Genomic DNA, 25,024 nt, shown 5'->3' on the forward strand with positions numbered 1-25,024 from the left:
TGGTGAAGGGTGACTATGGACTCTTCTAGTTACATCACACAAGGGCTTCTTAAAAGCACTAAATGTTGTATGGAAACCAATCTGACAATAAATTATATTAAAACAAAAAAAGCACTCAAGATGCCCAGGATCTATCTTATGTGGACCTTTGGCAAAAGAGAACTTTAATAATTGCAAAGAATAAAGCATCTAAATGCTCACAAAGGTTTTGCTGTGAGAACATTTTCTGCCCCAAGTTAATGATATCTTATTGTTTAATAGCTTTCCTTAAAAAAAAAAAAAAAAAAAAAAAAAAAAAAAAAAAAAAAAAGAGAGAGATATGCTCATTGAATCTTCTGAGACAGAGGTAATTGGATCTCAGCCTGACAGTCATTTTACCTAGAGGGAAATAATAAAAGGAATAATAAACTGTCCCCCAGGTGACAGCAAAATCTTTGTTAATCTATCCTGAAAAGATAGGAGAAGGTTCCTCTCTTCTTAAACATTTGAAAAAAACAGTAAATTTCATTGGAGAGGGTTGAAATGCTATCTGATGTCATCTGAATGTTGTTTAATATTGTTTTAGGTTGAAAATGATTGAGAGGTGATAGAATAACTCAACAGTAGTTTTTTTTAATGTTTACTTATTTATTTTGTGTGTGTGTGTGTGTGTGTGTGTGAGAGAGAGAGAGAGAGAGAGAGACAAGGAGAGAGGGAGAAAGAGAATCTCAAGCAGGCTCCATGCTGTCGGAAAAGAGCCCGATGGGACCTGAGCCGAAGTCAAGAGTCTGATGCTCAACTGACTGAGCCACTCAGGTGCCCCAACTCAACAGTAGTTCTAATGTCCTTTTATTTTTATGTTTTAAAAAATAAAAGGACATGATATATATTTTTTATTATTTTATTTGAGAGAGAGAGAGAGAGAATGAATCTTAAGCAGGCTCCACACTCAGTGCAGAGCCCTGGATGCAGGGCTCGATCTCATGATGGTAAGATCATGATCTGAGTCAAAATCAAGAATCCGGCGCTTAACCGACTGAGTCACCTGGGTGCCCCCTAGTGTCTTTTTAATATCCTGAACTTTTAAAAAAGTTTTTATTATTATTATTATTATTATTTTTTTTTTTTTAGTAATCTTTACACCCAATGTGCAGCTCGAACTTACTACCCTGAGATCAAGAGTCATATGCGCTTCTGACTGAGCCAGCCAGGTGCCCTGCACTTTTTGGCTCACTGCTTATTAATCCTGTGGAATTTTGATTTTCAAGAGGTTACACATTCATATGGCACAACAATCAGACATTGAATAGTGAGGTGTGAGTTTCCCTCCTACTCCATTCCTGGTCGCTTAGGTTTGCTCCCCAGAGGCAGCCACCGTTACCAGTTCCTTTTGATTCCTTCCAGAGATGTAGCCCAGAGAGGGGGTCACCTTGATTGTAGCAGTTACCTTAACTAGTAAATTGTTTCACTATATTGTCTGAAATGGTTAAAGTTGTTATTAAAAGAAGTCAGCTTACTGAACTCTCTTTGTGGCTCTGCTTTTTAACGGATTCTCTGGGGGTTTCTATTAGACAGACATCTCAACAGCATATAATATTGGCAAGGTGGAAACAGTTTTGGAGCGAGAACTGGGTTGAATTCTGGCTCTCCCAGCTACCAGATGTCTGATTTTTAAATCCAGCCTTCATAAAATGTAGCGCTCTCCGAAGGCAGTGTGTAGGTACAAAGTGGTCCTTCCTTCCCAGGTGTGCTAAGTAGAGTAGGCAGAGGCCACACAGGACCAGGTCCCACCCCTCCACGCTCTTCTGGGTTTGTTCAACGTGGACCTGTGGATAAATCCGGAGCGCTTTGATCTCAGTGATTTCTAAACACCCCGAGATCAAGAGCGGAGCCTGAAAAGGCAGCCCTAAACTAGAATAACCTTTTCTTTCTCCGTGAAAGAGTGGCTGTCACGTTTGCTGAGAGCAGGTGAAAGTAGATTTTATTGTTTAAAATTAAAGATTTACAGGGGCGCCTGGGTGGCTCAGTCGGTTGGGCGTCCGACTTCAGCCAGGTCACGATCTCGCGGTCCGTGAGTTCGAGCCCCGCATCGGGCTCTGGGCTGATGGCTCAGAGCCTGGAGCCTGTTTCCGATTCTGTGTCTCCCTCTCTCTCTGCCCCTCCCCCGTTCATGCTCTGTCTCTCTCTGTCCCAAAAATAAATAAACGTTGAAAAAAAAAATTAAAAAAAAAAAAAAGATTTACAGAAACTCGTTGAAGAGCTACTGATTATCAGTGAGGCCCTATGAACTCCCCACAGTGGTAATGTTGGACACAGTGGGAATGTGCATGTGTTTGCTTAGAGGTGGGACCTATTGCCAGAGAGGGGGTTGGTATTTAGTGGGGAATGGCATAAGAAAAATCCATGCTTAGTGAGGGGAAAAAAAACCCCACATATTCTTACTGGTCCGTGGTGTTCTATCAACTTGAAGGGATGCTCCAGAACATCTCAGGGACTCCTGATCCCTTTAACCACTCCATGGTAAAAAATGATCTGGGATGTAGATTATCTCGCTCACCTACACGACATGATTATTCTTGCAGAACCTCAGAGAGGAACAGGAATGCACTTCATATCTTCTACTAAAGAAGACAGGCCTGAAGAGGTGCCTTGATAATATGTGCATTCTGCCAGACTACAGTAAGATGTGACAGGCGTTTTGCCACAATAAGGGGTGAACTCAAACTTTGAAAAGGTACTGGCTCCACTTATGAATGATCAAGACTTAAAATAGCCTGGGGTTCAGCTGTTCTAAGAGGTTCATGGAAAACTATTCCAGGCTTAACCAAACCCAGTGACTTAGCAGGTACGAAACAAGGATGCCTCAAGCATAGAGGCAGCGGGCCCCCTGCAGGGAGCTGGGGAGGGAGTTTTAGGGCCCCGATGGACTCTGTGATGTGTTATCCTGACCTGGCATTTGATATCTTGCTGAACCCACAGGTGCTAAGTTTCAAGGTAAATTAAGTTCTTGGCCCCACTTCCAACATACGCTCGTACATGCATGGGCGTGCGTGCGTGTGTGTGCGTGTGTGTAGGCTTTCTCCCACCAACAAGTGGTTCTCAGACACCTGCTGGGTATCCTACAATTCAAGTCAGTTCTGAAGACAGTGACAGTATCAGATTCACAGGTTAGTGGTTGCATCTTATAAGACTGCCCCCCTCCTCCACTTCAGAAGCCAGTTGCAAGCCTGTGTTGTTACCTGTGCTTCTGATGGACTGGTTATAAATCAGAGGTTCCCAAGACCCCCTTTCTGGCTTTGATTAACTTGCTAGAATGGCTCACAGAACTCAGAAACATTTCACTTGCTAGATTACTTGATTATTGTAAAAGGATATAACTTAGGGATAGCCAGAAGGAAGAGTTGCATAGGGCAAGGGATGTGGGAAGAGGTGTGGAACTTCCAAGCCCTTTCCAGGCACACCACTCTTCCCAAATTGTGTGTTCACCAACCTGGAAGCTCTATGAACCTTGTCCTTCCGGGATTTTATGGAGGCTTCATGATACAGGCAGGGTTGATTAAATCATTGACCATTGGCGAAATGATTCAACCTCCAGCCCATCCCCCCTCCCTGGAAGTCACAAGGTAGGACCGAAAGTTCCAACCCTCTGATCACATGGTTGGCTCCCCTGGCAACTAGCCCCCATCTTTAGGTGCAGTGCAAAAGTCACCTCATTAGCATTACACAAGAGACACCTTTAAGCTCTCAACACTTCCCGAAATGGCAAGGGTTTTAGGAGCTGTGAGCCAGGAACCATGGGTGAAGACCAAATATATCTATTTTTTCTCTCTTTTTTTTTTAAACTTTATTTATTTATTTATTTATTTATTTATTTATTTATAGAGCATGCTCACGAGTGGGGGAGGGGGGAGAGAGAGAGAGAGAGAGAGAGAGAGAGAGAGAGAGAGAGAATTCCAAGCAGGCTCCGCACCATCAGCGCCGAGCCCAATGTGGGGCTCGAACTCATGAACTGTGAGATCATGACCTGAGCTGAAATCAAGAGTCAGACACTTAACCGACTGAGCCATCCAGATGCCCCCCCCCATATATATTTCTTATCAGTCATAATATCTAGAGTGGTCTGGGCAGTTTTACCCCTTGGCATTTATTGGTCCCTTGGTGATTAATCTAAGTTCAACCCGGTGGTCCCATTCTCCTTGCCAGGGATGGGCAAAGAAGAGTATCTGCTGGGGACCTCTGAGAAAGCTCTCATTCCTTTTGAAAAAACAGGTTCAAGAATAAGACAGCCCCTGAGAAGCCTACCTGAGAATAAAGCCCACACAATGTCAGGGTGGAGCAGAGGGACAACAGAACCGGGGTCCCTGTTGACACTGTTGAGCTGGAGCTGATGCTGCTCACGGGGTCCATCCCTCCCTGGTGTCTCTGATATGAGAGAATCCAGTGGGCTGACCGAATCAAAGGGAAAACTGGGGGCACCAGCCTAAAGGACCTAGACCTCCTCTGTGGGCTTTAATTTTGCCTTGAGTCTACAAAAACTAGAATTATCTACAGAACCCATAATGCAATGGGGGAAACAATCCTACTTGGGGAGTCAAAGGACCTCAGAGCCCCAATGGCTCAGAAAGTCATGTCTGAATGGGAACTGTAGCCTACTGCCCATGTGAGCGGCTTCTCTGAGACCTTGTAGAGGAGTCCGTCCTGGAACTGGGGCTCAGGCACTTCTCGCCTTTGGAAGCAGAGAGTTCGAGTCCAGGGAATGATCTAGAAGAGCCAAGTCACTTCACCTGGGTTATCCCATGGCTAGATGCTATGGGAGAGGCACAGCTCGGTATATGGGGCTGGGTGGGGGGGAGGGGCTGATAGAACTACCCCCAATTCAAGGAGACAGAGAGTGACTGCATGAAGTCCCTCAGTTGCTGGTGGTTCTGTAATGTGGGCAAGTTGTTTAACCTCAGAGATGATAAGGGTCTGCTGTGAAATTTAGATGAGATAATATTTACAAATCGCTTACTTGCTCAGAGATGATAAACACTCTGTGTTCAACAACAACAACAACAACAACAACAACACAGGCACGCCAGGCCACTCCTCTCTCCCCACCTAAGGAGAGCCATTGAACTCTACTAAATCTGCTGGGGCCACTCAAGCCTGAGTAGGACAGTCAGTGGAGCCAAGGTGTGGCTTTCTTGGTAGGTGACTATAACTCCACCCGAAAGTTTTATTTACTCATTTTCAGAGTTTCAGTAGGAGCCTTGCAGCTCCATGAGCTTGACTGGCCCGTGAAGTTTGGTCTGGGATTGAGAGTGGGCAAGAATGACCACTTGGATCCTGCTCGAAGTTCTTTCATTTTGGTTTACTCCTAAAGCAGCTGAAAGCAGTGCACAGGAAGGAAATGAGACAAAGGTACATCCAGGTGGGTGGCTGCCACTCCCCACGGCCTCTTGTGTCAATTCCCAGAGAAACACCTCACTCCAGAGTTTGGAGGTGTCGGCAGTCAATGGGGAGCAAGACGTTGGCCAGACCAGACAGCACAGGACCGTGGGTTCGTTACCTTTCTACCTCTGCCACGTCATACCCAGGAACAACAAAGATATCTCATAAAGCAATCATTCTGATACTCGAGCCATGTCGCTGGGGTCTAAGTCCAAGCCTTGAAATTCTTCCTGTATCACCCTTGGTGCAAGCACTCCTTATCTGTACCTATGTTGCATACAGGTGCTTATTAGCCTGGAAGGAGCCTGGTGAATTCTTAAAAGCTGTATGAATTGTGAAAAATCCCCCCTTCCTCTGGGCCAGTGCAGAACTTTGTCAGGACACAAGCTGTACAACCACATGTTGGACAGAGTTCCCGTTTCTGTCCAGGGCCTGCCGTCGTGGACTCTGTCTCCGGGTAGACAAGGGAAGCGGGCTTCACTCAGGGTGAAGCCTGACTTTCGGGCAAACTCTAGGAATCCCACTGCTTAGTCAGTGTTGCTGGTTCCCTAAGAATACACCCAAATCTGATGTCAGGAGCTGCATGGAACCTGATGACAGCTTTGGAACCCGGGGCTGCCTGCTGAGCACAAAAATGTTAGTCTGTGGAAGTTGACTCCTGACCAAATGCAGGAGAGATTGGGAAGCTTGACTATGCACAAGGACACACAAGGATTGGGACAGTCAAGTGTAAAGGACCACACCTTCTTTGTCTGGCATATCATCAGGGGACTACCTCCCTTTGATTCTTAGTCCATGAAATTCAAATGAGGCCCAACTCACTCCCCAGCACCAACAGTGAACCTGTGATCCTTTGGCCACAGTGTTTGGGTTAGGGTTAGGCATAGTACCCAAACCAGACTACTCAGAGCCTCCTCTGAGATATTTCCTGAAACCAGCATAAAAAACAAAACAAAACAAAACAAAAAACCCTTCCCTCCTGCCCATACTTCCTACCCTCCACCCACGTGACCACTGTGGAATCATTAGCTGAGAGGAGGATTAAGTTGAGAGCTGCTAATGGCTAGCTATCATGGCCGTAGCAGGAGAAGGGGAGTCAGCCTGAACATGAAGCCAATACTGAGAAAGCAGACAATAAAGGAAAGAGTGAGAGGAAGTGTGTCTGAAGTCATTTATTCCTAGACTTCTCCCTTTTCAACTTTGTCTTCTTTCTTTCTTTCTCTCTTTCTTTCTTTCTTTCTTTCTTTCTTTCTTTCTTTCTTTCTTTCTTTCTTTCTTTTTCTCCTTCCCTCCCTCCCTTCCTTCCTTTCTCCATCCCTCCCTCCCACTCTCCCACTCTCCCTCCCTCCCTCCATTCCTTCTTTTCTTTCTTTCTTTTTAGAGAGAGAAAGCACTCACAGAGGGGCAGAGGGAGAGAGAGAGAATCCTAAGCAGGGTCCATGCTCAGCTCAGAGCCCAATGCAGGCTCGATCCCATGACCCTGGAATCATGACCTGAGCTGAAATTGAGAGTTGGATGCTCAACCGACTGAGCCATCCAGGCCCCCCTTCAACTTTCTTTTCTTTCCTTTTTCTTCTTTCCTCCTTTCCTTTTCTTCTTTTTTCCTTGTTTTGGTTGAAAAATTTTTGAGTGTGTTTTTGTTACTTGCAACCCAAATAAAGAATCTGACCAATAAATAGTGTGTGCACTGAATTAATGTATTGCTAGGGCGGGGAGCTATGTTCATTTAAAACCAGGCCTGGCAGGGAGGAAGCAAAGAGAAACTCCCAAGAAAAACTTAGAAAATGATGCTTTTGGATCTCTAGGGAGCAGAGATAGGGAGCTGAGTGGTGACTCATAGTGGAGAAGGTGGGGACATATTGGATTGGGAGGGATGGACCACCCATCCTTCTAGGCTTTATCCTATGAGATGCCCTTGAACCAGCCAATCTCCCTGGTAGAACTTGGAGATACATGGGAAGCCAGGAGGACTGGTTGATTTTCCCTTGGGGAGTGAGATGACCCCAAGACTAGAGAGGCAAGAGCCTGGTCAGGTGTCTGGCCTATCTCCAAGCCTCTCAGGGCATGCTGCACCTCAGTCCCTGTTAGTGCTGGCCAACCTAGGGACATCACCATTTCTCTACTTCATTACAACCTTGGGCTCAAGCCTGTTGATGTTCTATGGCCAAATATGTCCCTCATGTTTGCTTTGGAAAGGTTATACCCAAATTCCCCTCTAGAATCTCCTCTGTTGCATGTAAATAGTGCTGCTGTAAACCCCCTGGGTGCATGGCTCTGGTCATTTTCCTGGGGTAAACTTCTAGAAGTGGGACTTGTTGGGTCAAAGGCTATGAACATTACCAAGGTTTTTGATTCTTATACCAGCAGAAAATATTATCCATTACTCGAAAACAGACATACAGATTTCCACCCTTGTCAACTAGGAGAAGGCTGATGGCCAAATAAGTAATGTAAGAGGTGACCTGTTTTTCAGAAATACAGACTCATGTCACAATGTCTATAATAAATTAAATTAAGACCATAATATGTGCTGCGGATACAGCAGATCACATGGCATTAAACAAATTAGACTGCCTGGTTCCCTGGAGACAAGGGCTAGAAAGCACCGGAGAGAAGTAACGGGGTTCTCAGGGTACCTCCTTGGAAGTAGGAAGTGTTGCAGACAGCAGCTGTGGTTGCATTTCCTGAGGGTAACTTCAGTGTAAGTGGGGGTAGCACCAGAGGAAGGCAAAGGACATTTCTCTCAGGGAACTCTTTGATGAGGGAGATCACCAGCTACAAACAAAATGATCTCAGGAGAGAGATTTTGTCCTGGAACAGGCGAGAATGTTCTACCATTCTGTCCACAGTTGGAAAGATTAATGTATTTGACAAATGTCTTCAGAATGTGGGAAGAGCTGTAACAGGAGAACGTATGTAGGGGATCCGGGGGTGGCACAAAGGAGGAAGCCGTTAACTTCGCCTGTTGGAGAAAGAGGGGCCATGACCTGGTTTGTGAAGAATGAGTAAAAGTTTGCCAGGTGGGTGAGTGGGAGAGACGCAGGTAGAGTGAGGGGCGTATGTGTCACCCGGGTGGCCCTTCCAATTTGGGCTACAAAAAACATGCCCCGGCAAGTCCACAGATTTTAGTGCTCCAGGCACCATATGCAATGATGTCAGATCCCGAAGTACAGTCTGGGGTCCTCTGAGGCCCACTCTCTCCCCAAGACCCTTGGGTTACCAATGTTGAGTAACCACAGGGCCAGTGTGGTGCTGGCCCAGCAGCCTTGCTGCAGCACAGGGCTGGTAGTCAGCCAGGGACTGACTTCCACCAGTCAGTCCTTAGGTGGAAGCTGGGTGAACTGGAGGCATTTGAAAGGACAAAGGTACTGGGGTGATGTCATGCCCTGAGGGTATGTCTCTCAAGCTTGGGCTCCTTGCTTAGGAAAGCACACTCTTAGCTGAACTGGTCAGCATTCCCTGTTTATTTTTATTTTTATTTAAAAAAAAAAATTTTTTTTTAACGTTTACTTATTTTTGAGACAGAGAGAGACAGAGCATGAACAGAGGAGGGTCAGAGAGAGAGGGAGACACAGAATCCGAAACAGGCTCCAGGCTCTGAGCGGTCAGCACAGAGCCCGAAGCGGGGCTCGAACTCACGGACCGTGAGATCATGACCTGAGCCGAAGTCGGACGCTTAACCGACCAAGCCACCCAGGCGCCCCAGCATTCCCTGTTTAAAACCCTCTGTTTTTCCACCAGGAGCTCCGTTTCCTGCCCCGGTGGGGGAGAGTGCACAGCTTCTGATCATAGACATGTGTGTTAATTTCCAGGGCTGCTATGAGACAAAGTACCACAAACGAGGTGACTCCAAACAGAAATGTATTGTCACACAGTCCTGGGGAAATCTGCAGGGCCACGCTCCTTCTAAAATCTGTAGTTGGTGGGGGGTTGGTGCCTGCGTGGCTTAGTAGGCTGTGTCCGCCTCTTGACTTCGGCTCAGGTCATGAATCCAGGGTCCTGGGATCAAGCCCTGAGTTGGGCTCTGCGTTGAGCGTGTAGCCTCTCTCTCTCTCTCTCTCTCTCCCTCCCTCAGCTCCTCTCCCCTGCTCACATGTGCTCTCACTCTCTAAAATAAAATAAAATAAAAAATAAAGCTTGTAGGAGAACGCTTCCTTCTTTGTGGTTCCTAGGACTGTAGACACAACCCTCTAATCCTCAGTGTTCACGTGACTGTCTCTCTGTGTCTTCATATGGCTGTCTTTTTTTTTTTTTTTTTAATTTTTTTTTTCAACGTTTTTATTTATTTTTGGGACAGAGAGAGACAGAGCATGAACGGGGGAGGGGCAGAGAGAGAGGGAGACACAGAATCGGAAACAGGCTCCAGGCTCTGAGCCATCAGCCCAGAGCCCGACGCGGGGCTCGAACTCCCGGACCGCGAGATCGCGACCTGGCTGAAGTCGGACGCTTAACCGACTGCGCCACCCAGGCGCCCCGAGGCTGTCTTTTTATAAGGACACCAGTCATATTGGATCAGGGGCCCACTCTACTGCGATGCGACCTCATCTTAAATAATCACACCTGCAGTGACTCTATTTCCAACTAAAATCCCATTCTGAAGGTACTGGGAGTTAGGACTTCAACATATTTGGGGGAGGGTGCGGAGGGCACAATTAAACCCCTGACAGCGTCTCTCAGACACAAGGCAGAGCTTTCCGATGGTAAGGACTGGAGCTCCCCGTGCTCTGACGTGTCGCTCAGAGGTGGCAGCTCGGGAACATGGTGTTCCAAGGCTGTTACAAGATCCAAGGCTGTCCAGCATTGTGGCCACAGGAAGGTGTGGGCCGCAGGGAGCTGGGGCTGCCAGAGCCAGACCTCCGTGCTGTGGGTCTGGAGGGAGAGGGTAGAGTTGAATTCCCGTCAAGGGACCCCTCACGGGGCCCTTTCTCAGGTGTTCTTCGAGGAAAGAGGCTCCCAGTGTAAAGCTCATTCTGGAGCATATTCCTTCCAGAACTGTAAGGAGTGAGGAAGGGATCTCACTAGATACTTGGGTTTTTTTGTTTTTGTTTTTCTGAGTTTCCTTGGATGTTTTTGCCCTTAAAAGAAATAGAGAGTATTAGTATGGGGTACAGTGCTATGTGCTAGGGAGCACATATCAACCCAGCTGATAAGTTTATTGTGTTCTAAAATTTATAGATGAGTAAAAGGAGAATTAACATCTTTAATAAAATAAAAGTTTTTCCTACCAAACAGGGTGTGCCTTTTGGTTTAGTCAAGACTTTTGTGCCACTCGGCAGTACTTGATTTTTTCCCTATAGTTCTTGCATATTACTTGTTTGCTAAGACCTTTGATCTCTTTGCTTATTACTGTAACAAGAATCTTCTCTTGTTCTAATCAGTTGTGCTTTGTGTTAATAGGAAAGCTATTGAGTTTTGTATAATAATCTTGTGCCCAGCCACTTTTCTGAATTGCCTTTTTGTCTGTGGCAGTTTTCAGTTGATTCTCGTAGGTTTTCCAGGTTTATGATTACCTAGTGTATTCCTTTATGATTTTTTATATGTTTTATGTTTTTCTGTTATTAATGTCCATTGGCTAATCCCTCCTACCCATTAAGTAATGAAGGTGACTGTGATCATCCTTAACTAGTTTCTGACTTTCCTGGGAATACTTGTAGTGTTTTCCTGCTAAGAATAATGTGGCTTTGTTGTTCTGGTTAGAGTCACACATGAATGCATCTGGGCTTGAGTTCATTCATCTTTTTTTTTAACGTTTATTTTTGAGAGAGAGAGAGAGTGATGCATAAGCAGGGGGAGGGGACCAGAGAGACAGAGAATCCGAGGCAGACTCCAGGCTCTGAGCTGTCAACACGAAGCCGATGCAGGGCTTGAACCCATGAGCTGTGAGATCATAACTTGAGCCAAAGTCAGATGCTTAACCGACTGAGCCACCCAGGTGCCCCTCATTCATCTTTTCAGTGGAGAGTATTTGAAACTTTCTTGTCTCTCCCTCTCCCCACTGCCATCCACTGGATTTTCTTTTTCTTCTAACAGTTTTCCTTTTTATAGAGCATTTGCCATTTAATTGATATTTTTACTTAGAGTTGAGCAAAATTTCTTCGCATCAAAGAAATAGTCTCATTTACATATTCTTGTTTACTATTTTTTGCATTTATGTTTTCCCCTTTACCTACCCTTCCCCCATGCTATGATTTGGTTAGCTGATGGTTTTTTCCCCCCTAAAGAATTAGTTTTGAGGGGCACCTGGCTGGCTCAGTCAGAAGAGCATGTGATTCTTGAGCTGGGGGTTATGAGTTTGAGCCCCATGTTGGGTGTAGAGATTACTCAAAGGAAAAGAATTAGTCTTGAGTATATATTTTCCCAGATTTATTGAGATATAATTGACATAAAACTTTGTGCAAGTTTCAGGTGTACAACGTGATGATTTGATACAAATGATTTACAAAATGATTTACAAAATGATTACCACAATAAGGTTAGTAATACATCCATTACTTCACATAACTTTGAGGTATATAATACAGTCACCATGCTGTACCTTAGATCCCCAGAACTTATGTATCTTATGACTGGAAGTTTGTGCACTTTGGCCGACACTTCCCCATTTTCCTTACCCTCCAGCCCTTGGCAATGGTACTCTCTTTCTATGAATTTGGCATTTTTAGATTCCACACATAAGCAATACTCTACAGTAGTTGTCTTTCTCTGTCTGACTTATTTCACTCAGTGTAATGCCCTCAAGGTCCATTCATATTGTTGCAAATGGCAGAATTTCCTTCTTTCTTTTTAATGGTTATATAAGCTAAGTAATATTCCAGTGTGTGTGTGTGTGTGTGTGTGTGTGTGTGTGTGTGTGTACATGACATTGTCTTTACCCATTCATCTGTCTATGGATACTTAGATTGTTTCCATGTCTTGGCTATCGTGAATAATGCTGCAATAAACATGGGGATGCAGGTATTTCTTAAACATAGTGATTTCATTTCCATTGGGTATATATCCAGAAATGGGATTGCTGGATTATATGGTAGTTCTATTTCTAATTTTTTTCTTTTGAGGAAATATCATGACTCTTTTCCATAGTGGCTGCACCAATATATATTCCCACAAACGGTACACAAGAGTCCTCTTTTCTCCACATCTTCACCAACACTTGTTACTTGTCTTTTTGATAATAGCCATTCTAACAGGTGTGAAGTGATAGCTCATTGTGGTTTTGTTTTGCATTTCCCTGTTGATTAGTGATGTTGAGCATCTTGTCATATTCCTGTCGCCCATATGCATGTCTTCTTTGGAAAAAATGTCTGTTTATATCCTTTGCCCATTTTTAATTGGATTTATTTATTTTTTTGCCATTGAGTTGCATGGATTCCTTATACCTTTTGGATATTAACCCCTTTACCAGATATATGGTGTGCAAATATTTTTTCCCATTCCCGTAGATTCTACTTTTAATTTTTTGAGATTTTTCTCCCATTGACTGCCTTTTCCTTTTGTTGATAATTTGTTTTGATGAGCAGAAGCTTTTAAGTTTAATGTAGTCCTACCTATTCATTCTTACTTTTGTTGCTTGTGCTTTTGGTGTCATATCCAAAATAATCATTGCCAAGACCAATGTCAAGGACCTTTTCTCTATGTTTTCTTCTAGGAGTTTTATGGTTTTAGGTCTTACATTGAAGTCTTTAATGCATTTGGAGTTAAGTTTCGTGAATGAAGACTTTCATTCTTTTGCATGTGAATATCCAACTTTCCCAACTGCATTTGTTGAAGAGACTATTTTCCCCACTGAGTATTCTTGGCTTTCTTGTCAAACGTTAGTTGACCGAATATGCATGAGTTTATTTCTGGGTTCTTGATTCCGTTCCATTGGTCTATGTGTCTGATTTTATGCTGTATACCATACTGTTTTGGTATACAGTACCATACAGTACTGTTTTGATCGCTATAGCTTTGTGATATAGTTTGAAAAGTTCCCAAATACATTTATAAGTTCTATTGTTTTTCTGTTTTCTCATCTAAGTTTCTAGTTTTATCTTTAGGAAGTCTTTAGTTTTTCTGTGGCTCCTTTTTTAACTTTGTGAGTGGGATGTTTAATTCATTTATTTTCATTTTCACATTTATGTGTTTTACTATTTAAATCAATAAAATATTTTTGTCTCCAGTCTTCTGCAATTTCAGTTTTAATTTCTCTTCTTATGAATTAATTACTTAAGACTTTTAAAAATTCCATTTAGTAGAGTTTAAAAAACTTTGTGTTACCTATTTCAAGTTTAATTACATTATCATAATAGAATGTCTATTAAGCTATAGAATTTATTCAGTTTTCTTTTGGTCTAATAGTCGATTCTGGTGAATTTTCCATAAGCCCTTCAAAAGATGTATTTTTTGTTTTCAAAGTATAGAGTTCAATATATATCAATTAGATCAATCATATCAATTTTGTTACTCAAATGTACGTCTTTATTTTTTTGTATTGTTCTGTCACAGGCTAAGAGGGGTAAAATAAACTCTTACACTAATAATATGTGTGTTGATTCCTTCTTGTTTTTTCAGTAAACTTTGTTGCTATGTTATTTGGTTGCACAGGTATTTGTTAAATCCTCCTGGTAAAGTAAATCTTTATTGTTATAAAGTGCCTATAATTTTTACCTTAACCCAGTATTAGCAAGGTAGGATCTTGCTTTCCTGCTTTTCATTCCTTCCATTATTCCTTCCCTTCGCCTTCCCCCACATCTTTCTTTATTTTGTCTATGTGTCTATATTTTTTAATGCTTTTAAAAAAATGTTTATTTATTTATTTTGAGAGGCGGGAGGGAGGGGCAGAGAGCGAGAGAGAGACAGAACCCCAAACAGGCTCCTCACTGTCAGCACAGAGCCCAATGCAGGGCTCGAACCCACAAACTGTGAGATCACGACCTGAGCCAAAATCAAGAATCGGTCTCTCAACTGACTGAGCCACCCAGGTGCCCCTATGTGGCATACTTTTGCCCATCCTTTATCTTTAAAACGTACTGAGTCATCTTGCTTTGGGCGAGACTCTTCTATTTCGGTGGCAATCTGTACTTTTGTCCTTTGGCCAATTCAGGGCAGCGATGTCCTGAAGTAGTGCCCACTGGCCTAGGGATTTGCCTGTTTGATGGAAGCCTTTTTTTTGTTTGATTATTTGTGTTTTTGAAAATGTCTTTATTTCACTTTCATCCCCTGCCTTTTTTGGCTATTTCCTGACATTTTTTTTTTCCCAGGAGAAACTGTGTTTTAAGAGCTAACGGTGTGATTTTAATGTTTAAAAAAATTGCAGTATAGTGGATATAAAATATTACGTTAGTTTCAGGTGTACAATATATAATTAGATCCAACAATTATATACATTACTTTACAACTTTTCATTATGAAAATTTCAAACATAGTGGGGAGATGAAAAACAAGGACAATGGACATCGGTAAAGCCTCCTCTGGATTCCAGAATTGTTAACATCTTGCCATATTTACTTTATTCCTCTCTCTCTCTCTTTCTCTCTAGGCATATCTGTTTCTATATCTATATTGATCTATCATTCATTTTTAAAAGTTTATTTATTTACTGAGAGACAGAGGCAGAGAGAGGAGAATGAGAGAGAAGAGAGAGAATCCCAAGCAGGCTCTCCACTGTCAGCAGGGAGCCCGATATGGGGCTTGAACTCTTGAACCGTGAGATCATGACCTGAGCCGAAATCAAGCATTAGATGCTTAACCGACTGAGCCACCCAGGCGCCCCTATATTGGTTTATCATTTAAAAGTAATTTGTATAAAATTTACATACATATGTTTTGTAAGTCCCTTCCAACAATTCTTAGGGGACAGGGACCAGAAGTTCTGGAGAGACCCAAACTAATAGGTTAGAATTAAATTGTGCTGGCATTAGTTCATTTTGCTTATGCCAAACAAAGTTGATTATTTCTATATCTGTTTTAAGGCTGGATTTTTTTTTTTTTTTTTCTCAGCTCTTCATTGGCTGGCCATCTCATAGCTCTGGGTGTCCTTGGTAAATCTAGCAAACGCTCTTTCTTATATTTTATGAGAAAAGACCAGAGAACCTCTGCCTTCTTTAAAGAGGAAGCTGGCCTTTTCAATGTGGCACAAGATTAGGGGTAGAAAAAGACATATCAGGGAAATACGTTCAAATTCTGTGTCTGTTCCCTTTTGCCCCAGCCCAAATGTCTGAATGGGTCTCTTTTTTTTTTTTTTTTTTCAACGTTTATTTATTTTTGGGACAGAGAGAGACAGAGCATGAACGGGGGAGGGGCAGAGAGAGAGGGAGACACAGAATCGGAAACAGGCTCCAGGCTCTGAGCCATCAGCCCAGAGCCCGACGCGGGGCTCGAACTCACGGACCGCGAGATCGTGACCTGGCTGAAGTCGGACGCTCAACCGACTGCGCCACCCAGGCGCCCCTGAATGAGTCTCTTTTTTATTAATTGCAAAATAAAAGGCCTCAAGGGATGTTACCCTAGGAGCAAGAGTAGCTTGGCTTGGATTTATATCTATGTCAGATAATGCGATTCTAGAGATAAGTAGGTAAGAGTTATGTCCCTATTCCAGCCACACTTCAGCTTTAGAATCTGTCAAATGTTCTGTGTGCATTTACAGATCTAAATAAATAAATAAATAAATAAATAAATAAATAAATAAATAAATAAAACTACCATATAATCCAGCAATCCCATTTCTGGATATATACCCAGTGGAAATGAAATCACTATGTTTAAGAAATACCCGCATCCCCACGTTTATTGTAGCATTATTCATGATAGCCAAGACATGGAAACAACCTGAGTATCCATAGACAGATGAATGGGTGAAGACAATGTCAGATCCAGATAAGGGGATACAGAAAAGTTAAGAGTATATAGAATTCTAGGAATGTGAGCTGTTGAATGTGCTGCCACCTTAAGGATATCCTAGGCATACTGGCTAAAAGGGAAGGGAAGAACTTCCCTGCTTAGTATAATAACAAGCTCAAGAGGTCTTATCCCCGAGCAGATAAGATGTGGAATGAAACTGCCTGATAGATTCTAAGCATCTGCGTTTGACTAGAAACGGATAAGACAGATGTATTTCATTAATACAGAGGTGTTTGGATCTGATATCAAGGACTTGGCAAATGGATCTTGGTTAACACCCACTTCTCCTAAATTCCTGAATGATCGCCCACCTGGATCTGGACATCTCAAGGCTTCTTTCCTCAAAGGCCTGCTTTTCTCTTGGGGTCTGCTCCCTCCCACCTCTGCCTCTGTGCAAATATCTTACTCGTGATTCCACATGAGGCAGAGTGTTGGTTTTTGCCATCTTATGGGGGTTCCCTCTACTTGGTCTGGAGCAAGGTGTGAATGAGTACAGTCTGGGGAATTTCTGTGGACCACGCTGATGATGATGAATGGAGGGGGAGGGATTTTCCCAGTCAGGAGTCCACTTTCGTGGCGTTTCATTGTTCTTCCCTTATGATGTGTAGTGTTTCAGCCTGGCAGCAGGCTGTGAACAAAGAAATTGTATGCGGTAGTCTCTTCCGATATGCTGTGACTTGGCAAAGGGCTGAAGGCAAAACCATGCACCTGCATGACCTTTTTAGCTAGACAAAGAATCCTCTCTCCCCCCAGCCCCCCAGGAAATGCTCCCAGACCACAGCACAAACAAGCCCTAATTAAGTCTTTCCTCGGATCCTGATGTCTTTTCCTCTAACCTTTCCTTGGGTTTAGATGTGTAATTAAGAAGAAAGGGTGGGGGAGAACAGAATCAGGTATAAGACACAGCTGGGAATTGGGAGCTACTTAATAGCAAGTGAAGTCTGGAATCTGTTCTGGTGGCTCCTTTGATGGTTTGAACACAGCAAGGGATATAGTAAAATGATGGGGAAATTAAGATGCTTTTGATGAAAAAATTGGTTGCAGTTATGTGACTGAGCAATTTGCTCAGACATTTTGAGTTTCTTGTGTTTTTGCCTTTTTGTTTCTGAATAAAAGAATTTCAATGTTTTTCAGCCAATATTTAAAGATAATATAGGTGCTTGGTGCTTCCCTGGGAAGGCTGTGAACACACCCTTACAATTATATGCAAAATTTGAGGCTTTGTGTAGTTATCTGAAAAGAGAGTCCCATAGATTTTAATCATGTCTCCAGTGGGTTCAAGACCTGTTCTCTTCCCCCAAAGTTTAAGAACTACTGGTATTAGGGGCACCTGGATGGCGCAGTCATTTAAGCGTCCAACTTCCGCTCAGGTCATGATCTCGAGGTTTGTGAGTTCGAGCCCCGCGTCGGGCTCTGCGCTGGCAGTGTGGAGTCTTCTTGGGATTCTCTTTCCCTCTCTCTCTGCCCCTCCCTGCTCGTGTGATCTCTCTCTCTCTCAAAATAAATAAATAAAAGCTTGAAAAGAAACCCCGCTGGTATTAGAGAAGGATCTGGAGACAAAATCTGGAAGGATAGCTATATTTGGAAGCCATGGAGACATGATGGAGCCTATAAAAGTTGGGGAAGGAAGCAAGCCCCGGACAGACCCATGGGAGGCAGTGAGTGGTTAAGCCTGTGTACTTTGGAATCAGATACACCTGAGCTCAGAGCTTAGCATCCTCTTCACTTATTAACCGTGCTGGCTGTATGATGGGGCAAGTTGTATCTCTAAGCTTCAGTCTTCAGTTTTCTCATCTAGAGAATGGGATGATAGAACCTACCTCGCAGAGTGATTGCAAGGATTGAGGTCATCCATGTAGCATGCCTCCTTGCTTCCCTGTGGACATGTGTGTACACGTGTGTGTGTGTCTGTGTCTCTACTCGTACTTTGCTTTTTCCTGTGCATCGTATGCCTCCTTCTGGGCCAAGCACCTGTATAGGCCTCAAGAGGCCCTGCATTCGATCCCACTGTTTTTTCTGCTTTCTTTGGAAAAGTGATCATTGCGACGTGGTGTCCTTGGCTGAATATCCTTCCAGCTCCTCTAGAGACCGCTTTGCTGGCTGGGTTGAGAGCTGCATATTTGCACTTTTCCAAGCAGTTTAGGGAGAATTAGAGCCTAGGAGCTTAGAGCCTGGAGCGTGGAGCCAAGTGAGCCAGCCTCCTCTGGGAAGGAGAGACCAAAATAGTGCTGCTAGGGGAGAGCCTGTCTTCTGCAGCGCCTCAGATAGTGGCTGCCTCAGGCAGCCTCAGAGGCAGGTTCTGTGGCCTAATTCCTTTTGTAATTTGCACAATAGACCAGAAGATGGGGCTCTTGACCTTGGAGTCAAGGGCCAGAGGCTCTGACTTTTTCCACATTTGAACTGCAAGAAAATAGACCCACCAGAGCTCCCAGGAATGGTCTACCTCCTTAGGCCTCTCCCTACTCTACGCACTCATGCCCACTCCCATGGCTGGGAGCCGTATTTCTGGGGAGTGGGCAATTTGAGGGCACATCTTCCCTTTGAACACCGTTCTTGGCCCCTCCTCAATTACCATGTTGCCAGAGTCCTTCCATCTGACCTCCTGCCCCAGGTTTTCCCCTGCAACCCACCTTGCCCCTGTGGCGGATCCCAGCCGTGTTGTGTAGTGGCCAAGAACTCCAGAGTCAGACAGGCTCATCCCTGACTCACGTCCTCAGAGGAGCTCATCCTACCCCCCCTTGCCAATTACCATCTATCACATAGCCTTGCTATTGAGTTCCTAGCAGCCCTCATAGTCTGTGATTACTGTTTGTTTACTTGCTTACTGTCTCCCCACTAGATCCTAAGGCTCAAGAGGGCATGACCCTGTTTTCTTATTCTTTCTCTGCCGTGTAACACAGGCCTGAATACACAGGTTCTCGGTAAATGTATTTTGAATTAATAAATGACCAAAGCCCAGCTTCACACCTGCCCGGGCTTAAGAAAGCTGCTGAACTTCTCTAAGCCCCAGTTTTCTTACCAATGAAACGGAGAAATAATGGAGATATTGTAACTATTACATAACATGATGCATGTATACCACAAAGCCTGGGGCCTGGTACACGGAAGCACGTTCCAAAACCTTTAGCAGTGTCTTAGTTGCTATCATATGAGAAAAATAAAGTCTGAATTAATTAGCTAGTTCTCCATAATTTGGCCATAGGTTTTATTTATTATTATTATTATTAATTTATTTTTTAACCACAATTGGTACTTCACTACTACTCTTTATAACTTTTTGCTTTGGCTCAAATCATGGCTACTCTGAATGGGCCACGTACATTCCTGTTATTAAGCCTTTGCCCAGTAGCTGAGATGCTTGCTCTCCTTACCTTGGCTCAATTATTTGCAGATTTAGCTGTAACCCATGTCCTCTGTGTCATGTTCCTGAAGTGTCCCAAGTCATAAAGATCATTTTCTTTTCTTTTTTTTTATTAAAAAAAATTTTTTTTAACGTTTATTTATTTTTGAGACAGAGAGAGACAGAGCATGAACGGGGGAGGGTCAGAGAAAGAGGGAGACACAGAATCTGAAACAGGCTCCAAGCTCTGAGCAGTCAGCACAGAGCCTGACGTTGGTCTTGAACTCACGGACCACGAGATCATGACCTGAGCTGAAGTCAGACGCTTAACCGACTGAGCCACCCAGGCGCCCCGATCATTTTCTCTTCTGACTGTTATAACCTTTGTTGTCGACATTACTCCTATCACTCTTATTTTTGTGAAAAAATTTTTAACATTTATTTTTGAGAGACAGAGCATGAGCAGGGGAGGGGCAGAGAAAGAGGGAGACACAGAATCCGAAACAGGCTCCAGGCTCCCAGCTGCCAGCACGGAGCCCGATGCGGAGCTCGAACTCACAAACTTTGAGATCATGACCTGAGCTGAAGTCAGTTGCTGAACTGACTGAACCACCCAGGCGCCTCACTCCTATCACTCTTATTTTATGTCTTATTATCTTGTCATTATGTTCACATGTCTTCTGTTTCCCTGATTAGATTGTAAGTCTTTTTGAGATAGTATTATATTTTAAATTTGTCTGCATCTTTGGTGCCATTTGGGCTTGTAAATAGCAGGCATTCAAAATATTTTCAATTGAATTAAAAGCACGTATATTTGTTAACTACTTTCTGTATGTCTAGCCTTCTTTGAGACTCCGTGGAGTATAGAAGGACATAAAAAATAATTACTATCTTCAAAATACTTACAATATTATTGTAAGTTAAAGTCAACATATACTAAAGTACTTAACTAGGGGCACCTGGGTGGCTCAGTCGGTTAAGCGTCCAACTTCAGCTCAGGTCATGATCTCACGGTTGGTGGGTTTGAGCCCCGCATCAGGCTCTGTACTGACAGCTCAGAGCCTGGAGCCAGCTTCAGATTCTGTGTCTCCCCTCTCTCTGTGCCCCTCCCTCACTCACACTCTGTCTCTGTCTCTCTCTCTCAAAAATAAATTAAAAAATAAAGTACTTAACCACAGCATGGTAACTGATAGAATAAATGTATGGAATGCTATGAGGATTCACAGAAGGGAGAGATGACATCTCTAAGAAGTGTTGGAGAGAGTGGGATAAAGAAAGGTTTCTTGGAAGAGGTGGCCTTTGAGATTGACTTTGAAGGATGGTTAAGATTTTGATGAGCTAGGGGCACCTGGGTGGCTCAGTCGGTAAAGCGGCCGACTTCAGCTTAGGTCATGATCTTGCGGTCTGTGAGTTCGAGCCCCGCGTTGGGCTCTGTGCTGACAGCTCAGAGCCTGGAGCCTGTTTCAGATTCTGTGTCTCCCTCTCTCTCTGACCCTCCCCTGTTCGTGCTTTGTCTCTCTCTGTCTCAAAAATAAATAAATGTTTAAAAAAAAAAGATTTTGATGGGCAAAAATGGGCGGGGAGGGGGGTGAATTCCAAATTCAAGACAGGATTAGTGAAGAGATAGAAACTGTGGCAATGAATGCTAAGGCTCAGAAACAGGACCAGGGGCTTATACAGGAGATCAGAGATATGGTTCTGCCCCAGGGACACTGAAGCACAACCTTGTTTCAAATTTTAGGGCCAATGCAAGGTGTGGTATGCAGGGGTTGAAACTTTAACATGGACCCGACTATGTTCTCCAGATGGAGTTTCTTTCGGGGCTAAGGATTATTTGCAACCTTTTTTCCTCCTCTCTGATAATATGGATTCACCTACAGTCTGATGTTATAGTGCGTGTAAAGCAGAGACTCCTTTCCTCCTCTTGGGGACAGAGGGTTGGTCGGATTATAGCCAGCCTCTTTTCTTTCGAGCCCAAATCAAATTGAATGCATTACTTACGGTTTTCTAACCTTGCCTTAGATCAGTAGTTCTGTTGTTAAATCATAATTTGTCTTACATCATTTCTCGGAAAAGTTGGAAGCGTTTTTGTGGAATTATTTCAACCATCAGCCTGAGCTCAACTCTGTGCTTTTTTCCTTGCCAACCTAAGACCCACGGAGAAGACCTAGGTCGTACGGAGTCTGTGGAGGGGGGTCGGATCACTGCCTGCCCGCTTCTCTTTAATGCTCTTTCGTCTATCTGGCCACTAGTTCAGAGATTGACAAGTAATTTGAGAAGGGCCTTTCCCCTCATCGTCAGTTACTTCCTTCTTCAATTCCAAGGGATGCTTCCCCAGAATTTAAGAACCCTTACCTAAGGAATAACATCAGAATTAGAAACTTTCTCCGTTTTCAAGGGTCAGGTGCAGCCGCAAACGGAAGCATGAGATTTTCGATTTCTAGCAAGCGGTTGGAAGGACCTTTAAGCCTAGAGGCCCCTGAAGGGAGGGAGGCGGTTTCCAAGGCAACCGGGCCGGGAGCGGTAGCCTCCCCGGGCTCCCTCCCTCCTCCTCCTCCTCGCGGTAGCCCAGGGTACCGCCGGACAGCGTCCTCCCGTGCTCCGCGCGCTGATTGGCCGCACAGGCCGCACGCTGATTGGCTGCGGCGAGGCCTCGCGGGCCGGTGGCAATGGAGGCGGCGGCGGTTGATGGTTGACCGTTGGCTCCGGGGTAGGGGTCGCGGCTCGGGCGATCGGCTCAGAGCCGAGCGGAGCGCGCGGGCTGCTGACGCTCGGCCTGGAGCCCGCGGGCGAGACCTAGCTGGGTTCCGCCATGCCGGCCGGGAGTAACGAGCCGGACGGCGTCCTCAGCTATCAGGTAGGGCCCCGCCTCCCGCCCCTCCCCGGGGCTCAGCCTCCTCATCCTCTGCCCACCCTCCTGCCTCTGCCCCCGAGCCGGGCTCCGCAGGCCACTCCCTGAGGGCGAGGGGAGGCCGGCCCGGGACACCAGGGGGCGCTCCGGGCGTTTGGGGATCGGGCCGGGGCTGCCAGAGGGTGACCTTGGGCCGAACCTGGGAGCCGGCGGATCACTGCCGCATCCCTTGCGAGGCCGGCAGAGGAACCCTGACGGCGGCGGGCGGTGACCTCTGTTCTCCTCGGGTACTCCCTCTTGGGAGAGAGGCTGGCTTCTGGCCTGGCGGCGTCCTGTTGGAACGTGGGAGAAAGGGTGGCCAGGGACCTCGCTCCGGTGGGGCAGGTCTCCTCTTTGTGTTGTTTCTGGAGACTTCTGGTTCCTCAGCGGCTCAGAGAAAGAGCTGGAAAGGCTGGAGGCTGGGGCCAGACCCCATTAGTGTGGCCAGCTTTATGAGTCTCGCCATCCCATTGGGCAGACAGCTGACAACTTCTGGCAAGGGAAGGGGGAATGGGCTGGGGAAGTGTTGAGAGGTCAGGAACAGGTGTTTATTTAAGGGAATGAGGAAACCAGGCTTAAGTAAGCCACAGCTCAACTGTTGGGGTGGCAACTGTAAGGAAAATCATCGGGCTAGGTGTCAGAGACTGCAGGCTCAAATCCTACATCTGCCTTGCACTGGCTTTGTGACCTTGAGTAAGTCACTTGCCTCCTTGAACCTCAGTATCTCCATCTAGTAAAATGCGAATGAGAATACCTGCTTTGCTTTCACAGTGTTGTTTTGAGGACTGAATGAGGTGCTATTTGTCAAATGTCTATTGTGTGACAACCAGTAAGAGAGTGGTAGTTCACTGAATTCTCACTCCCCCCTTTCCTGTACCGTCAGGTGGTTGTTACTGCTCTGGAAAGAGAGATTGAAGGGGGGGGGGCAAGTCTGAAGTGGGGGGGGGGTTGTGGCGATGATGATGGGCCTTCTTAGGAAGGATGGTAAGTCTTGGAAACAAGTGCCATGTTGATGTCAGGGATGGTTTCTGTAAGGAGGCAGGGGAAACATTCTGAGTTTGTAGCAAAAAAGGCATCAGGCATGGACTCTCTCCTCTTCTTCCTGGTACTAGTTTGCCTCTAGACGATCCATGATTCCCTCTTTGCTTGCTCCATCAAAAAAGGAACCACATCTAAAATTTTGGAAAATCTTTCCATATCTGATTCCCCCTAAGGCCTAAAAGCGTACTCAATCTATGTGGTGGGGTACAGTGATGAGCAAAACTATGCAATGTTCTTGTCCCCTTGGAGCTTCCTGTCTTGGAAGGTGGGGAGAAATAACCATGTTTAAATCAAATAACCACACAAGTGTATTATTATGAACTGTGATAAGTGTTTTCAAAGACAGAGAGGCAGTCTCTCAGTGTTTCCAGCCTTGGTCTCAGATGAGAGAAGATTTTGCTAAGGAAGAAAATTAGAGATCTAAAGAATAAGTATCAACTGAGGGAAGAGGGAGATCAAAGGACCTTGGAAACAAAGAGAATAGCAGAAAGGGAACACATCTAGTTAGAGGGCCTGAAAGAAGGTCAGCGTGGCTGGAGCCACAGAGCAATGAGGGGAATGGTGTGAGATATACTCTGGGGTCAAAACACAGAGCCATTATAGCCCGTCCTGAGAAAGTTGGTATTTATTTAAGCAGCGAGGGGAAGCCACTGAAGGGGTTTAAGCAGGGAGGGGAAGGAGAAAGCGAGAGCGAGAGCGAGAGCGAGAGAGAGAGAGAGAGAGAGAGAGAACGCTCGAGCAAGTGCATAGAGTGAGTGGGGAGGGGTGAGAGAGCAAGCGCCAATGAAATCATGATCAGATTTTCCTGTTGAAAGATTTCTCTGGCTGCAGTGGGGAGAATAGAATAGGCTGGAAAGAGTGTGAGGAGACAGTGTGCTTAACATGCAGAATGTGTACCAGTCGTATTGTCGAGATCATAATAACCCACAAGCTTCTGTTAGTGCTTTGTGAAATTGATAATTCCTGAGTGCTTCTGGGGTCGCATAGAAAATAATTATCTCCTTTACATCTAGTTCACGTAACTTTCATGATCAGTGGGGTGAGGAGACAAAAAGGAATAGAGTAGGAACAGTAGGACCTCATGAAGGCTGGGTCAGGTGATGGGCAAATGGATACTTGAGATATAGGGAGGAAAAGAAAGGAGGACAGGAGGGGGAAAGGAAGTAGGGGTGATTTGGGGGACAAAAAGTCAACCGATTGAAAATTGCCAATGAAGCCTCCTATGTGCCAACTAGGCTGTGGGGGGTGGGGTGGGCGGAATGGACCTTGCAAAGAGAGGGGATTGTGCAACTTTCTGTAAAGAGATTCTAGGCATCACATCTAAATATCACAAGTCTAGGCTGTTTTTTCTGGTTTGGACTATTGCACTAGCCTCCTACACTTCCCTGTGCTTTTTCTCTTGCCCTTCTATAGTCCACTTTCCACATGGCAGCCAGAGAGAGCTTTCAAAAACACAAACCATG

At 44.8% G+C, this 25,024-nt stretch overlaps 1 protein-coding gene across 3 annotated transcripts in view; it reads left to right on the forward strand.

Moving 5' to 3' along the window:
* The first annotated feature begins 22,277 nt into the window (after positions 1–22,277).
* Positions 22,278–25,024, forward strand: part of SLC4A8 (solute carrier family 4 member 8) — an 80,228-nt gene continuing 77,481 nt past the window's right edge. The window contains exon 1 of one of the 3 annotated variants that reach the window (XM_045462986.1): positions 22,278–22,487. In XM_045462986.1, coding sequence (XP_045318942.1) covers positions 22,443–22,487 — 45 coding nt within the window. In that variant the 5' untranslated portion in view covers positions 22,278–22,442. The remainder of the gene's footprint in view (positions 22,488–25,024) is intronic. The other 2 variants (XM_045462989.1, XM_045462983.1) reach the window with 2 other exon arrangements.

The sequence above is a fragment of the Leopardus geoffroyi genome, chromosome B4 (assembly GCF_018350155.1).
Source record: "Leopardus geoffroyi isolate Oge1 chromosome B4, O.geoffroyi_Oge1_pat1.0, whole genome shotgun sequence".
NCBI classification, from domain to species: Eukaryota; Metazoa; Chordata; class Mammalia; order Carnivora; family Felidae; genus Leopardus; species Leopardus geoffroyi.